The 17,146-nt window shown below is 58.9% G+C and overlaps 1 protein-coding gene across 1 annotated transcript in view; it reads left to right on the top strand.

The window, feature by feature from the left end:
* Window positions 1-17,146, top strand: part of CASZ1 (castor zinc finger 1) — a 57,279-nt gene that overhangs the window by 33,838 nt on the left and 6,295 nt on the right. The window contains exons 4-16 of the mRNA XM_064281268.1: window positions 2,120-2,954; window positions 4,095-4,163; window positions 5,711-5,801; window positions 6,486-6,650; window positions 7,617-7,789; window positions 8,023-8,876; window positions 11,165-11,300; window positions 11,565-11,628; window positions 12,901-13,055; window positions 13,147-13,269; window positions 14,191-14,529; window positions 16,075-16,273; window positions 16,959-17,130. Of these exons, the coding sequence (XP_064137338.1) occupies window positions 2,120-2,954; window positions 4,095-4,163; window positions 5,711-5,801; window positions 6,486-6,650; window positions 7,617-7,789; window positions 8,023-8,876; window positions 11,165-11,300; window positions 11,565-11,628; window positions 12,901-13,055; window positions 13,147-13,269; window positions 14,191-14,529; window positions 16,075-16,273; window positions 16,959-17,130 (3,375 nt within the window). The remainder of the gene's footprint in view (window positions 1-2,119; window positions 2,955-4,094; window positions 4,164-5,710; window positions 5,802-6,485; window positions 6,651-7,616; window positions 7,790-8,022; window positions 8,877-11,164; window positions 11,301-11,564; window positions 11,629-12,900; window positions 13,056-13,146; window positions 13,270-14,190; window positions 14,530-16,074; window positions 16,274-16,958; window positions 17,131-17,146) is intronic.

Here is a 17,146-nt window from a genome sequence, read left to right as displayed (position 1 = left end):
GGGCCTGAGGAGAGGAGAGCGACAAGGACCAGGGCTGCTGTCCCTTAGCACCCTGCCCACACTCACGCCAGGGGAGCAGAGTAGGCCTTGGCTGCCTGCCCCTCCCTCTCCAGGGGAGTGGAGAGCTGGGAGGGCAGGAGGCAGGGCCTGAACCTGCCCTGGCCTCACCCCTCTGGCTAGAGGCTGGGTGGGACGCCTGCTCAGCCCTGAGCACTGGAGAGCACACCCAGGGCTCTGGCTGCCCACCATGGGCTCAGCCCACAGTCCACCTTTCTGGGGCCCTGGGGCTCAGGAATGCAGGCCTCCAGGCTGCCCAGGGACCCCAGCCTGGTCCCCTCCCGAGCTAAGCCGCCTATCCTTCAAAGCCTTCTGTTTCTCTGCCATATATAGTGAGGGCTCAGCTGCCTCTAGCTATTTTTAGCCCCTTTCTCTGGTCCCTGAGCCACTGAAGGCGGCCGCCAGCGCCCACTCCTCCCAGGCCAGGCCCCCAGCCCTGCAAGCTAGAGGTCAGGACAGCGGCTCAACGCTGGCCTCACCCCAGGGGAGCAAGCTGTGTTGGCTCCCCGAGTCACTGCCCATTGGTGTCAGGTGGATGTCCTTGACGTCCTCTCCTCCCCTAGTAGGGTCCTAGCCCCGACAGTGGGTGCCCCCCCACCCCAGGAGCTCAGAGCCTTTCCTTCCACGTGCTGCTGGACTTCTCTTACCCAAGGGCAGGCCTGGCCCATCTGGGCACCTGTAGGTGAGGTCTGGAATGCCAGGCGTGGGTGTGGGTCAGGGAAGACCCTGCCTCTGCTGCCCTGCTGGGCCCTGGGCTCCACCCTTGCTGCTGCCACTCCCTCCTTTTTCATGCTCTTGGAGCCCCCGGCCTGGGGTCCTGCTGCTCTGCATGTGCCCAAGTGTGTTTACTCACACGCAACTCTCACTCTTCTGTGTGCAGGCAGCCCTGGCTCAGAGCGGGGCACGTCATAGGTGTTTAGTGAGTGTTCATGAAGGAACGAGTGCTGGTGTGCAGTGGGGAGTCATGCGTCAGGTGAGCGTGAGGTTGTACGCCGAAGGAGGTGCCTCTGTATAGGCACTCCAGAGAGAATGGAGTGGTTTCGCCTACCACTGTCCTGAGATGGTGACTTGGGAGCCGGGTGTGGGGTTTGATGTAGTGCGTGTGTGTGTGTGGAGTTAGGAGAGTAGCTAGGGATGTGAGCTGGTGAGTGGGAGTGGTAGAGTGTATGTGTGTGTGTGTGTGTGAATATGTGTGTGTCAGCATCATTGGGCTGGAGGGCTGCTCCCTGGAATCTCAGTGTGCCCTTGAGTGGAGACAGGTAAAGGGGGATGGGTGGACCACACTGGAGCCCCTTGCCCTGGGCGGGGCAGGCCAGTCCCCTCCCAGCCCACGCTGGGTCCTGCTCACGGGGACCTGGAGAAGGGTGGGGAGGTGTGAAGGACTCTTCCCCATCATCAGGCTTGGTGCCGGGTGGCGGAGGGGTGGCCTGAGTCAGAGCAAGCTCATCCGTCCCCACCCCTGCCCAGCTCTGTGTCCGGGACCCCCGGCTCCCTGGGGAGCAGTCTTGGGGAACCACCTTCTCCCGGGGACAAGAGCCCGTGTATCCATTTGTGGGCGTCAGCAAAGTTCCTCCAGGCAAGTGCAGCAGGCCCATCCCTGACCCCAGAGCGTCTCCCGAAGCCCTCAGGGCTCCCTCCCGGCTACCAGCCCACATCCCTACCTCTACCTGTCCTTGTGCCCTCTTCTCACCCCAACCCGGGAGGCATGTTGGGTTCTGGCCTTACTTCCAGGAAAATGACTTCTCTTTCATATTCGGCCAAGGCGAGAGAGCGGAGACATTTATGAAACTTTGTTTAATGTACTGAAAAGCCATCGGCCAGAACATTTAGGAAATTGATTTTCCTGGCATTGATGAACTCGTTTTATTTTACCCCAGTATTAATTACTTTTTTTTAAAACAAATTAATTTAAGAGCCGTAAAACCTAACAAGTGAGCCAAATGTCCATGGATCATGTCCCGCTCTGCCCCTCCCCATGCAGTGGTCCTTTCTCTCCGATGGGGGGGTCCTGTCTCTCTGATGCCCCTCACCGAGGTGACCGCCCCTCTCCACCCCGCTGTAGGAGAGGCCTCCTCGCTGCGAGACTACGCGGCCTCCACCATGACCGAGTTCCTGGGCATGTTTGGTTATGATGACCAGAACACAAGGGATGAGCTGGCCAGGAAGATCAGCTTCGAGAAGCTGCATGCGGGCTCCACCCCCGAGGGGGCTGCCTCCTCCCTGCTGCCCCCCTCCGAGGATGCCCTCAGCAAGCGGGCACGCTTCTCCAAGTATGAGGAGTATATCCGAAAGCTCAAGGCGGGCGAGCAGCTCTCCTGGCCAGCCCACGGCACCAAGGCCGAGGAGCGGACTGGCAAGGAGGTGGTGGGCCCCCTGCCCAGCCTACGGCTGCCCAGCAGCACAGCCCACCTGGAGACCAAGGCCACCATCCTGCCCTTGCCGTCGCACAGCAGCGTCCAGATGCAGGGTCTTGTGGCCCGCGCCTCCAAGTACGACTTCTTCATCCAAAAACTGAAGACAGGCGAGAGCCTGAGGCCCCAGAATGGGAGCACCTACAAGAAGCCGTCCAAGTACGACCTGGAGAACGTCAAGTACCTGCACCTCTTTAAGCCCGGAGAAGGAAGTCCTGACATGGGTGGGGCCATCGCCTTCAAGACAGGCAAGGTGGGGCGCCCCTCCAAGTACGATGTCAGGGGCGTCCAGAAGCTGGGCCCAGCCAAGGTCCCACCTGCCCCCAGTCTGGCTCCCACACCTCTCACCAGTACGCCTAGCGTACCCAGTGCCCCAGGGCCTGCGCCTGAACCACCCGCCTCCCTACCCTTCAACACTCCTGAATACCTGAAGTCAACCTTCTCCAAAACAGACTCCATCACCACGGGGACCGTCTCCACTGTCAAGTAAGGTGCCCCCCACCCCCACTGCCACCTCTGCCCTGGGACTGTAAGAGACGGGGAGGCCACTTCTGGGCCTTGGAGTGCATGCTGTGGACTCACACTCACACCTTGTACATATTCGCTTAGGCACATGGGTGCATGCACACACCGATTCCCGTACACACACATGCACACATGTGCACACATGTTTATCTACCATGTGTACTTATCCACCTACACAATCACTCAGACACCCGAGTATGTACTATGGAACTACACCATTATGTCCTTACACTCACGGGCCCACGTGCTATCCATCTTCCTGTCCACACACAGGCTCATAGACACACCCTCACACACTCAGGGACTTAGATGTACACACTCATTGGCTAGCACACACACACTGCGGATTGCTGTGGGCCCCTTTTGGCCACCATAAGTGTCTTCTGCCTGCTGCTGTGGCTGAGAAAATCCTACCCGGGGGCGGGGCCCTGGGGTCCATGCTGGTGGCCAGGGCTCCTGGGTTCAGAACCTGGGCTGTGGGGCAAGGCAGGAAGAGGAGGTAGGAGGCCAGGTGGGATGGGTACATTATTTCTGCCCTAACCTTGGGGTAAGGTGAGCGCTGGTATGGGGCTGAGCGGGACCTTGCCCACAGCCCTGCCCTGCCCTACATTCCACCAGTGCACGATCCCCCAGGCCCTGGACGGAGGACTGTAAATTGCATGAGCAGACTTGGGGGCTGCCAGGCGTGCCCTCTGGCATGAAGGCGAGGCAGCTTTCACTCCGCCCAGTGCACTGGTGTGGTGCTGCCTACCCAATCCCCCAGCTCTCTCCTCAGCCAGCAGCCTCCATCTTCCCTGTGTGCAAGGGGGGCAGATCCAGACCTCTGAGGCCTTCCTCCTTGTTGGACTGTAACCCAAGCCATGGCACCTGCCCTGCCAGCTCAAGACGTCCCTGCTCTTGTCAGAGTTGGGCTGTTTGGAGCTGTGCCAGGTTTCTACCCAGGGACTTTGTCAGTACAAACCTGAGTGCCTCGGAACATGACAGAGCAAAGGCGAGAAGGGCCAGGGCCCCAGGGCAGGGAGCTGGCCCTGCCAGACGCTCCTGGGGCATGAGGCCACCCCCTGTCCGCTAATCGGCTGTGCCCTGTGTGTCTCTCGCCAGGAACGGATTGCCCACAGATAAACCAGCTGTCACCGAAGATGTAAACATTTACCAGAAATATATTGCCAGGTAGGCCCCTGGGGGAGGAGCCTGCTATGGAGAGAAGGTGGTAGGGGGAACCAGGAACCCCTGGGGACTGCTGGACCAGTCATCTGTCTGACTGTTAGTGCCAAGGTGCCTGCCTCCTCCCCACACACTAAACTCCTCCAAGGGGCTGCCCTCTGCATCCATCTCAGTGTCCCCCACCTGGGGTGGCCATGCCACAGGGCCCTTAAGCAGATTGTACCCCAGGCATGGTTGAGGAGGGCCCTGAACACAGGGCCTGGCCACAGGTGATTGCAGGGCCCTCCTCCCTCCATGGCTGGCTGGGCTCCCGCCCTCCTGTGGAGCCTAGGATTGGGGTGCAGGCCACTGTGTTGGTAACAGGAAGGGGTGTGGGCAGCAGTTGTCAAAGGAGTCCCTCACTGACCTGGCCCAGGGTGCTGCCCAGGTGAGGTCCTGATCTCAGAGCCCTTTATATCCTCAGGGAAGCAGGGTTGGTGGTGAAGAAGCCTCAACAGATGCCCCCCAGTCAGGGCCATTCACTGCCAGTGCCTTGGCATCTGTCCTCTTGCTGGTCCTCTAAGTCATTGCCATCCCTCTCTATGTCTTCCCCCCGCCCCCTTGTCTCTGTCTTCAGCCTTGCTCCATTCATCTTCTCTTTATTATTATTATTATCATTATTATTAGTGCCTCGACAGATGGCCCTTTTGGCAGCTCCAGCTAAAATATTTGTTTGCAAGTGGCTGTCCCCCTTATAACTGGGGTTTCTTTTGCTCTCTCCTGCAACCTCACGTCATCATTGGAAGGGAGCAAGTGTGCAGGGCGCATACCTTTCCCAGAGTTGTCACGGCACACCCCCCAGGGTGCGTCTCCAGGACTGGCTGCCCCTGGGGCTGTGAGAACCATGTCCTGGCAGGATAGAGGCCTGAGAGGAAAGGGGTTTTCTGGGAGGCGGGCAGTGGCCAGGCCGGGCAGGGCTCCTGGCTGCGGAGTTGGCTGGGAGAGTGAGCTCCCTGCTGCGGGCAGCCAAACAGATGCCGGGCTTTAAAAATTCATAACTCTGGACTGTTTCAAGTGTCAGGAAAAGCCCAGGACAGAGAGCCCTTTAACACCTCTCAGCAACAGAGCCATGGGGCTGACCCAACCGGGGTCCCAGCACTTGCCCTAGGACTGAGTGGGGAGGAGGGGAGGTTGTAGAAAAGGCAGTTGGGCCACCTCGGAGCTCCTGCCTTCCTTATCCCCAACCCACATCTCTATTCTGGCTTTGGGCTGGCCCCAGCTTCTTCCTTTCCAGCCGGGGTACGAGACCTCTTTGCCTTACCTCGCACTCACTCCTAGAGCAGACAGCTGGCCGCCCTGCAGCTTGGTGGGCCTGGGATTCCCTACAGACCTGTCACTCCCCATGGCCCCAGGCCTGGAGAGCCCACCCCATCACCTAGCCTCTGCCACTCTACCCTAGCCTGCCACCTTGGTCCCTCAGCATCCCCACACAGGGCCCGGGCCCCCTGGGTCCTGGCAGCATGTCTCAGGCGGAGAGCCCAGGAAGAGGCCTGATCCCCCCCTTCCTTCTGCAGGTTCTCGGGCAGTCAGCACTGCGGCCACATACACTGTGCCTACCAGTACCGCGAGCACTACCACTGCCTCGACCCTGAGTGCAACTACCAGGTATGGGTCCTCAGGGCCTCCCAGCCAGAGGCAGCACCTGGACGTAACTCAGGCGGAGAGGCCGTAAGGACTAGAAGCCTATCCACGTTCCCTGATTCCTGCCACAAGGCAGCCAGTCCGCATAGTGGTGCGATCCATCTAATTCCCATTCACTGAGAGTCTACCATGTACCCACGATGGTGCTAAACCGTCTGTATACCTGTCTCATTTAATCTTTCCAATGACTTTCAACATTGGTATTGCTGCCCCATGATGGTAAAATTGAGGTTCGGTTAACTTGTCACTTAGTGAATGAGATGGGAACGTGGGCAGTCTGCACAGGGCCGGTCCCTTCATCTCACCAGGGAGCCCAGCAGGCACGGCCCTTAAGTGGCACTGGGAGGAAAGAGCTGTCACCCATCAGAGGCCTTGTCTCTAAGGTGTGGCCTGATTCAGTAGTCTTGCTCCTGAGCATGGCTGCCAGGAGCTTGGGATGAGGTCAGGAGAGGGCCTGTGGGCTGAACGTTTGGAATTGTTCCCGCCAAGGTCCGGTGTGCCAGGAATTGACTTGGAGGCAGTCTGGGCTGCCTTGGCCTCAAAAGAGATCATCTGTAAGAAGGCCGAGGGGCCTGGGGCCTGTGCCTGGTCCCATGACCTTGGGTGGCCTGCAGCCCACCCCTCCACCAACCGCCCTCTCTCTGGCAGCGCTTCACCAGTAAGCAGGACGTGATCCGGCACTACAACATGCACAAGAAGCGTGACAACTCCCTGCAGCATGGCTTCATGCGCTTCAGCCCCCTGGACGACTGCAGCGTCTACTACCATGGCTGCCACCTCAACGGGAAGAGCACACACTACCACTGCATGCAGGTGGGCAAGGGCCTAGCTGACCAGGGCGCTCCCTCCCTCCACCCCCCTGCACGAGGATAGGCATGGCTGGGGCCAGCGGAGAAAGTCCTGGGGGCTCAGGCCTGGGCTGCTCCGGTGGGCCCGGGCGGGGCCTTCCCCATGGCCATACTTGGTGTGGGTGAAATGCCGTGAGCTGTTTATACAGATGGACGTTTTTCAGGCTTTAACACCAAGAGCAGCATTGCACATGATTCCTGAGGAGGTTTTTGTTTAATTCTTTGTTTTAATGCCGGGCAGAGTCTGGGCTTTTTCAAGGTGTCAGGCCCAGGGAGAGGGACTTTGGGTTGCAAATAGCAGCCGCTGCCCCGCTCCCACCCCCCGGTATTTGTCAGGAGTTGTTATGGCCTCTTTGAAACAACCTGGGCCGTGAGGAGAGGGGGGCTCCCCTGTGAGCCCTGAGATGGTGCAGACACTGGCATGGCCCGGCCCTCAGGAGTTTTCAGATTCCACTGGTTTTTACTCAATATGGCAACATTGCCTGCCCTAGCCCGTGTGGGATGGGGTGGGGAGAGTCCTGTGTCCAGGAACCGTCTGCTGAGCCACTAAATGAGTTCCTGGGCTAAAGGTGACCGCCTGGCCACCAGGTTTCAACCCCTGCCCACGCCCTGGGGGCTTTAGAGGTAGGGCCACAGATGGGGTCTCAAAAGCCAACTCCTATGGTGTGGGGCTCCTGCATCTACGTTCAAGTGACCAGGGGGTCTGAAGACACCTGACCGTCAAGTGTCCAGGGTGGTCTTAGTCGCTCCCTGGAGGGGGTAAGGGATTCTTGGAGGCTTTCTACTTGGCTTCATGTATTGACCTGACTTCCCACCAGTTTGAGCTTTAGTCATACTGAAGCTCCCCTAGGCAGGGAGGCCAGCAGTCTAAGGCCCTGGGGCCCGGGCGTGCCTGGACTCAGTTGCCCTGACGGCCATCTGGCCCCTGCAGGTGGGCTGTAACAAGGTGTACACGAGCACATCAGATGTGATGACCCACGAGAACTTCCACAAGAAGAACACCCAGCTCATCAACGATGGCTTCCAGCGCTTCCGGGCCACCGAGGACTGCGGCACAGCCGACTGCCAGTTCTATGGGCAGAAGACCACACATTTCCACTGCAGGTGTGCAGGGCCTGGCAGGGAGGCTTCCTGGGCTGGGGTGGGCAGGAGGCAGGGACCCAGGCTGTCTGCCATCTCAGGGCCCTGTCTCTGCAAGACGAGCAGGAACAGGACTTGAGGGCTGCTCAGAGGCTCTGCCTTGGCATCCAGCCTGGGTCTTCCATCCCCAGGGGGAGTGGGGCAGGACCTCCTCTTGGTCCCACAAGGCCTTGATGGGTCCCTGATGTCCCGTCCAGGCGCCCCGGCTGCACGTTCACCTTCAAGAACAAGTGTGACATCGAGAAGCACAAGAGCTACCACATCAAGGACGACGCCTACGCCAAGGACGGCTTCAAGAAGTTCTACAAGTATGAGGAGTGCAAGTACGAGGGCTGCGTGTACAGCAAGGCCACCAACCACTTCCACTGCATCCGCGCCGGCTGCGGCTTCACCTTCACCTCTACCAGCCAGATGACCTCACACAAGCGCAAGCATGAGCGCCGGCACATCCGTGCCTCAGGCGTGCTGGGGTTGCCGCCCTCACTGCTGGGCACCAAGGACACGGAGCAGGAGGAGTCCAGCAATGACGACCTCATCGACTTCTCTGCCTTGAGCAGCAAGAACTCCAGCCTGAGCGCCTCACCCACCAGCCAGCAGTCCTCTGCCTCCCTGGCCGCTGCTGCCGCTGCCACCGCCACCACTGAGACAGTGCCCAGTGGTGCCACCAAGCCTCCCAATAGCAAGATGTCTGGGCTGCTGTCCCAGGGCCTGCCCGGCTCCATCCCCCTGGCCCTGGCCCTCTCCAACTCGGGCCTCCCCACTACCGCACCTTTCTTCCCTATCCTTACTGGCCGTGGGAGCACCTCCCTGCCTGTGGGTACAGCCGGCCTCATGGGTGCCATGTCGTCTGGGGTTGCAGCCTCGGCCACCCCTGACACGCCTGCTCTGGCTGGCTCAGGAGCTGGCGATACAGCCCCAGTGACCGCCGCCTCTGCCCCAGCACCCCCAGCCTCCATCATGGAGAGGATCTCTGCAAGCAAGGGCCTCATCTCGCCCATGATGGCCAGACTGGCCGCGGCTGCCCTCAAGCCCTCTGCCACCTTTGACCCAGGTGAGCAGGCTGGGCCCTGCCCAGGGAGACAGCACCTACAGACCCCAGTAGCTCCCTGGCCTCAGGTTGCAGAGCAGAGCAGGGGTTGGGTTTGGAAGAGGCATCTCTCTGGTTCCCGCACCCTCATCTCTTGCCCTCCTGCCCCCTCTCCGTGCCTCTTCTCTGCCTCCATCCTGTTTATTTCCTGTTTGTAACCCAGGGAGCTGTTGTCTCTTTTTCCTGTAAAACAGGGGCAACGATCCCTGCCTGTTGAGGTGCCCACCCATCCCAGGTAACTGCTAGGTCCCTCCGTCCCTGCCTTCTTGCCCACATCCCAGGTTTAATCCCTGCTGGGGAGCAGTCCCAGCAGGCCTTGCGGGCACCAGGCAGCTGGCCTGGAGGAGGACATGAGGCCAGCCCCGGGGCAGGGGCGGCTGTGCTTCAGGGAGATTCCAGCCTGAGAGAGCCCATCTCCCCAAGGCCAGGGCTGCACTTCCCACATTCACCCTCCACGTCAGCGCTGTCAGAGCTTTCTGCAGGGATAGAAATGCTCTACTCGGCACTGCCTAGGACAGCAGCTCCTAGTCTCATGTGGCTCTCGAGCACTTGAAATTGGCTAGTATGACTCAGGGACTGGATTTTAATTGTAATTAGTTTAAATTTAAATGGCCACACCTGGCCAGTGGCTACTGAACTGGATGGTGCAGAGCCAGAGCTGAGGGCTACCATCCTGTCCTGCCTTTGACTCACTCTCGAGGTGGTTCTCTCTCTCATTCCTTAAGTTTTCTCTTTTATTTTTTTTTCAACTTTTTCCTCTGGGTTTTTCTGCCTTTTCTGGATACCTTGCTCCTCTTCCTCTGTCTCCCCATCCTGGTAATTGGTATTAGTGGAATCCTGGAAAAGAGCTCAGTGGGCTTGTGGGGTGTGTCACCTTCCACTCATTCACTCAGCACCATCGATGCTTGCTGAGAGCTCAGTGCAGACAGACAGCAGGGAAGAAGACAGACACCCACCCTGTGGAGCTGACAGAGCAGTGGGGGATCGTTTATCACCTGTCTGGCTGCTGAGCCCGTGCACTCCAGTCCCGAGCAAGACTGTCTCAAAGCCAGCCAAGACGGAGGGTCCTTGCAGGCCACCCCGGGCTCTGCCCACACCTCCCAGAGGGCTGCCAGGGCTTGGCAGCAGTGCCTGCGCCACGTTTCCTGGGGACCTTGGGCAAGTGACATCAGGGTGGAGTGGACTCCTGAGTTCTGGAAACTCTATCCCAATGGGATGCACATTCCAGGTGGCAGTTTGGAGTAGCCTGCCTTACACTCCAGGTCCTGCCCTGGCTACACCTTCTAGCCAGAAGCCCTGCGGCCATGGGCAGGGCCCACTCCAGGGCCCCACTGCTGCCCTCACTCAGTGGCCAGGCTGTCAAGTACTTTCTTTTCACTAGAAAGATCTCCTTCTCCCAAAAGAAAGGTCAAGCAAAGAGGAGGGGGGCGTTTTCCTTTATTTTTTAATAAAATGCCACTTGCTGTCTGTGAAACAGCTCTCTGTCAGCTGTAGCGCCTTGGGGCAAATTAATATTTCAGTCACTTGGGGATTGTGGAGAAAGGCTTGGTGGACATGTTCTTGTCAGCAACTTCTTTGGCCTCTGCATGGCTTTGCCTCTGCACCCTCTCTCCGCCTGGTTCCAGCCGCGCCCTCCCCAGCTCACGCCAGGGCGGCTGTGCACCGCCAGGGTGGCCTCGAAGCCCAGCCTGGCCTGGACAGCTTGACGGGCGAGGTCACATAGTTTGAACTACTCTGATTGGCTGTCAGCCTTGATAGCCCTGACACAGCAGATGCTCCCCCGGGCATGCTCAGTGGAAGGCAGGGCCGTCACCCCGGCAACAGTGGGATGGGGCCCTGCGGAGGGGGCGCAGCTCCCAGTCTAGATCTGCCACTTTCCCTCAGCATTAACAGAGTCTTTAATAAAAGCCTAAGCGGCAGCCCCACAAATTGACTATGACAGTTGGTGGAGAAAATGAAGGGCCCCCACCCCCTACTCAGCCCCCTCCCCAGCCTCCCGCCCTTCTCCTCCAGGAGGCCCTGAGCCAGGACAACTTTGACATAATTTTGCAATAATTATCACTTGAAGAATTGCTACACAGGGGTAAGCGTCACAAGCAATCACATCAGTGGGGGAGAATCGCTGACCAACAGCCAGGCCTCCCCCGGGGCCCCTGTCTGCCCAGCCTGCTACCCCTCCTGGGGGCTTTGGTTTGTGCCCACATGGCACCTTTGCCCCTCTGATGCCATCTTCCCTGCCCTCCGCTCTGTAGGAAACGGGCAGCAGGCCACCCCCACCAGGTTCCCCCCGGCCCAGGTGAAGCAGGAGCCCGGTGAGAGTGCTGGCGCCCCAGGACCCCATGAGGCCCCCCAAGACCGAAATGTAGACCTGACTGTAAAGGAGCCCAGGTGAGGCACAGGGACTCACTGGTGGGGCCCCCAACTCTCTTCCCCCAGGGAAAGAGCTGGGAGCTGGAAGGGAGGCTCTGGGGGCAGCCACCCCCAATGCCAGACCCCAGAGGAGCCAGGGGCCACTCCTCCAATGGAGGGTCATCCTCCTGCCCAGGCAGGTGCAGCAAGGGGGGACCAGAGCCCCAGGGACTGGGTGGGAAGGTGAGTCCAGGCTCAGTCCCACGTGTGTCTGAGCTAAGGTTTCTTGGTTTGCATTTCTAGTAATGAATCAAATGGCCACGCAGTCCAGGCAAATTCATCTCTTTTATCCTCGCTTATGAATAAGGTAAGAGCCATCTATCACACGCCTCCCATTCCCCCACCCAGAGAAATTAAAGCTAGGCTGGGGGGTGGGGGGTTGGGTTTGTTTTTTAATGTTTTGCCTCTAATAAGATGAGTTTGTACCATTTAAATTTTGAGGCCATTTTTCATCGGATATAATTCCAGAGCCACTGCTTACAAATTAATTTAATGAACTGGCTGAAGAAATATATCCCAGCCTCTGACACCTTTCCCACCCCCACCCCACTTTGGATGGAGGGCTCCAAAGCTTTCTCAGGGTCCTCCAACTTTTTCCACTCTCTGTTTTTAATGTTATTTATTTATTTTATGTATTTTTTTTTTGTTTCCAAAGGGGTAGGGGGAGAGGAGGGGCTAAAGTGGGAGCAAAGCATCAATTTCCACTTTTCGGGTTGAGTAATGGTCTCGGACGCCTTCCGGAGAGGTCGCACTGGAATATTTATTTTAAATAATGCAAGGTCTTTGTAAATTATACATCATCTCAAATATATTTTTCCCCTTCACATGATGAATTTGACTACGGCAAGATTAATTTGGTTACTGTACACAAGTGACTGTTGAGCAGGGAGCTGGGCTTCTCTGGACCACGTGGGGTGGGGGTCCCTGCCAGATCCATGCCGGGAGGCACCTTCGGCCACCCTCTCCCTGGGCTCTTGGCCCCTCGACTTTCTCGCCTGCTCCTGCTTGCTCTCTCGCTCGCCATTTCCCTTCTTAGCTTGCTGCCCCACCCCGCACCCCCTCACTCCTGCCTGTCAGCACCTGGCACCCCGTGTAGGGCGAGCCTTCACACTGACTCTCCTCCCACCCTCCCCCTCCGGTAGCAGCCTGTCTTGATTTCACCCCATGAGCCTTGCCCTCCCTCTCTGCTCCTCCTTTGTGTGTCTTCTCTGTTCTCAAGGAATTCGTAGGGGTTCCCCCATCCCTCCTCCTCCTGCACTTCTTTTGAAAACCTTCTGGCAGGAAAATAACCAGGGAGCCGCGAAGTCTGGGGAAAGATGGGCTGCGAAAGCTCCCTGATCGAGGCCTTGGCTTGAGTGATGGAGCCCAGCAGCACGGGCTGGGGGCCTGCAGGGGCCTCGCATCTGCAGGGCCCCGGCCGTGCCATTCAGAGAAGGCGATTCTATAGCCAGAGCCACGTGGGGTCGGCTGCATTCTCTGCTCTCTGCTCCCAGCATCACAGGGCTGGGGTCACAAGGAGCAGCTGTGTCTGCTTCCTGAGGTTCCCCCAGTCCCAGCACGGCCACTGTCTTCCCCGCAGATGTCTCAGGGCAACCCTAGTCTTGGCAGCCTGTTGAACACCAAGACAGAGGCCGAGGGGGGCCCGGCCTTGGAAGCCTCACCCTTCCTGGGCAGGGCCGTGAAGGCCCTGGTCCACGAGCAGCTGGCAGAACCCTGGAAGGTGTACCTGCGCAGGTGAGGGCACGGCTGGAGGGAGGGGAGGGTGTGAGGCCAGGTTCCAGCCACCCCCAGCCCTGGGTCCCCTAACCGGCTGCTTCTCTGGCAGGTTTGGCACCAAAGACTTCTGTGACGCCCAGTGCGACTTCCTTCACAAGTCCCACTTCCACTGCGTGGTGGAGGAGTGTGGAGCCCTGTTCAGCACTCTGGATGGGGCCATCAAGCATGCCAAGTGAGTAGGGGTCCTGGGAAGGGATGGGGCAGAGAGGATGGCTGGTGAGGGCAGAGAGGATGGCTGGCAAGAGGTGGGCCTGGGTGCTGCAGGGCTAATCGCTTCCCCCAAAGGGCCGCATGTATGGCTCCCACCAGACCAGTGCTGAGCAGGCTTCTCAGGCTGTCCCCTTCTTTCACTTGCCCAGCCCCTGCACAGCCCATACCTGAGGCCCTGGGCCCAGCTGCCATGGCCCCGGTCCTGGGGGCCCTGTCAACCACACCACCGACACTCCGTATAGAGCCAGCCTTGAAGGCTCGAAGCCTGTCTGGGGGCCAGCACAGACTTAGGTGAACACGTTGCAAGCCACGATATTACCTTCTTACATTCTTTTTGACCTAGAAATAATGAAATCAATTGGTGTTATCCATTGAGTTAAAAAGTAGCAAGCCTAGCAGCCTCCCAGCTATTGAACCAGAATCTGTAAATGTTGAAAATCCCTCCCTGCTGCCTGAGCCCCCGGCTGGGTTCTGTTCCCACTGAGGCCCCTGGCCACTGGACAGCAGCGGAGCCATGCTCAATCCCACGTTCAGAACCTCAGAGCAGATCCTGGAAGGACTTCCTGGGGCAGGGCCTGCTCTCCACTGTGCAGGGAAAAGCTGGGGACAGACTCTACCAGGAAGGCTACTTGTAGGAAGATGTAGTCGGACCACCAGGAGCCCAAGTCAGAGTCCAAGGACAGAGCTGCCTGCTTGCAGTTGAGCCCTTCCGTCTGGGTGAGGTCACAGGTGGCCTCTGGGGTCTAGTGCTGAGGATGTGATGGGGATACCAGGCCCCCAGGCTTGTGACAGGGTTGTCCCCAGGACCTCCATCCAGGGCAAAGCTGACCTGCTTGGGCCCTCTCTGCTGTCCCACCTGAAACACCCTCTCTGCCTCTCGCAGCTTCCATTTCCGGACAGAGGGAGGAGCAGTGAAAGGAAACTCAGAGACTGCCTTCCCAGGCTCAGCCGCTGAGACCAAACCCTGCCTGGCCCCCTCGTCCCCACCGGCACCTCCTGTGACCACCGCCACAGCTTCCTCCCTGGAAGGGCCAGCCCCCAACCCAGCCTCTGTGCCCTCCACCCCCACCCTCCTCGCCTGGAAGCAGCTGGCTTCCGCCATCCCCCAGATGCCTCAGATCCCAGCATCAGTGCCTCACCTGCCCGCTTCACCCTTGGCAACGACTTCTCTAGAAAACGCCAAGCCCCAGGTCAAACCCGGATTCCTCCAGTTCCAGGAGAAGTGAGTCCCTCAATGAGCCGGGAGTCCCGCGTCCCCCGCGTGTCTTGGGCATAGGTGCTAGCAGGGACAGCCGAGGCGGCCCTGCTCCTCGCCCTGAGAGTAGCACTGGCCATCCCCAGCCTCTCTGGGACATAGTCGTAGGTCGGTGTCTTTTTAGCCAAAGATGCTGCTGCTCAGATCTCAATGCCTGTCCCCTGAGCAGGCCAGGGGCTGCCAGGGGGCCAGGGGTGATGGCGGTGGTAGCGGCCGCTGTGCCAGGCGGGTAGGTGATCAGCGCAGGCCAGCTGGAGTGGTGGTGTTCAGAGGACGAAGCTTCCTCACCCTGCAGGGAGTCCTGAGCCTCCCTTGGGTCTCCTTGTTGGCACCACTGTGACCCTTGCCCATAGCTGAGTCCCCGAGGGGCACAAGAAGTCATGGGCAGGGCGAGGGGCTAGGCCCACCCCCTGCACAGAGCTCTGCGCGCTCAGGGGTGGATGGGACCTTCCTCATGGTTGGTGGTGGCTCCTTGCGGCGAGAACGGTGACTTTGTATCGTAATGTCTGCACCGCGGCTTCCTGTTCTAAATAAAATAAATTGGATGTGAACACACACCACCTGAGTGGCAGCTGTCCTCCCTCTCTGAGCACCTGGAGCTGGGCCCCCAGCATGGAAGGGAACCGAGCTCCTTCTCCATCTCTGCCCTGTGTCCCTTTTTCCCCTGGTCACCTCCCCAAAGTGACAGCCCTCTTATTTTTCTGGATTGGTCAGAGCTCCTATCCCCGATCTGATGTAGGGGGTGACAGTGTTGGCAGCCAGAACAAGAGGGGGTGCCCAGTCTCTTCCCGCCTCTCTACATCTCCGAATCAGGACTCCAGGGGTGAGGGCTGCTCTCCCAGCCCTTCCAGGGCTCTCGGGAGGGTGAGGTGTACGGGCTTGGCCCATCACTTCCCCGCCCATCCCTGCCAGCCAGTACACTCAGCTGGGTCTCAAGACTCTGAGTGGATGGGCGCTGTAGGCCCCAAGCTGACCCTGGGGAACCCCAACAGCTGTGTGCCTTGGTGGGCCCTGACACAGGCACATGTCCCCACCTGCCAGGCCCCATGGGGGCACACCTTCCTGGTGAGGCTGCCCACCCATGTGCAGCCTGTCTGTCACATCCAGGGCAATGCCTAGGCTGTGCCAGCCAGGCCCTTGCTGGCATCCTGCCAAGGGCTGGCAGCACCATCCCTTATTTCCACATCCAAGAAGTCAATGCCACCATCCTTATCTGTAATCCTGAGGTGTGGTCGTGGGAACTTCGTGTCCCAGCATGCACTGCTCTGGGCACCCTGCATATTGCAATCCTCATGCACCATGCAGGGCTCCTGACTGGTGCAGGATGCATGCTGGGATCTGTAGTTTCCTCTGGCTGAACTGTCCTGCTGGGCAGGAGGGTGGCCCTGGGGCTGCCCCTTCCAATGGCACCACTGGTGAATGGGGAGCAGACCCCAACGAGCGCACATCAGGACCCCGGAGGGGAGGGCTCTGGGGATCCCAATGACCGTCTGGGCTGTGGTTTCATTCCAGTGATCCCTGCCTCACGACGGACTGCAAGTATGCCAACAAGTTCCACTTCCACTGTCTGTTTGGAAACTGCAAGTACGTCTGCAAGACCTCCGGCAAGGCCGAGTCCCACTGCCTGGACCACATCAACCCCAACAATAACCTGGTGAACGTGCGAGACCAGTTTGCTTACTACTCCCTGCAGTGTCTCTGCCCCAACCAGGTCAGCGCAGCGGGCAGGGCACGGGGCTGGCGGGGCAGGGAAGGTGTGGGCCCCAGAGGAGATCCTCCTGGCAGGGGCTCCATTTCACACGTCATTTTTTAATTGGCATCCACCAGACTCTGGGAAGGACATTATCTGTTGCTGGGCCCCGGAGGCCCCTGGGCAGGCATCCAGATTGGTGCTAAGTCTGTCATTTCGTCCTCAGCCTCAGTGGAGACTAAATGCTGGGCTGCCAAGTGCACTTGGCATCATCATTCTTGCCCATCCTGGAACTAGCTTTACCGTCTACCCAGAGACTTAGAATGTAAAATAGGCCCATCAGACAGATAAAGAGATTGCACTCTCCAAGCCCCAGACAGGCAGGGATTGCTGGCAGAGAGCGTTGAGAGGAGTCTGAGCCTAGATCTGGGCATGCAGAGAAGAGCGCGAGGATAGATTGGTGATGTCTGCCATGGGTGTGGGATTGAGAGGGGTGGGAAGCGTGCCAAATAGGGCATCTTGATCAAATGACCAAGGGGACACACTTTTTCTCAGTGTGGGAAAGGTCTTTATATAATGGCATTTTCTGATTCCGAGCATGGAAGAACACCCCTGCCAGGGGCCTGCATGGCTCAGAGCTGGGCCAGGCAGAGCTGGTGCTTAGGCAGTCTCCTGCCTGGTCCTGACTGGTACCCCCTCCTTGCAGCACTGTGAATTCCGGATGCGCGGGCACTACCACTGTCTCCGCACTGGCTGCTACTTTGTGACCAACATCACCACCAAGCTGCCATGGCATATAAAGAAGCATGAGAAAGCCGAGCGGCGGGCGGCCAATGGGTTCAAGTACTTCACCAAGCGTGAGGAGTGTGGCAGGCTAGGTAACAGCAGGGCCGG

The sequence above is a fragment of the Loxodonta africana genome, chromosome 3 (assembly GCF_030014295.1).
Source record: "Loxodonta africana isolate mLoxAfr1 chromosome 3, mLoxAfr1.hap2, whole genome shotgun sequence".
NCBI lineage: Eukaryota > Metazoa > Chordata > Mammalia > Proboscidea > Elephantidae > Loxodonta > Loxodonta africana.
This window is presented reverse-complemented; position numbering and strand designations above follow the sequence as displayed.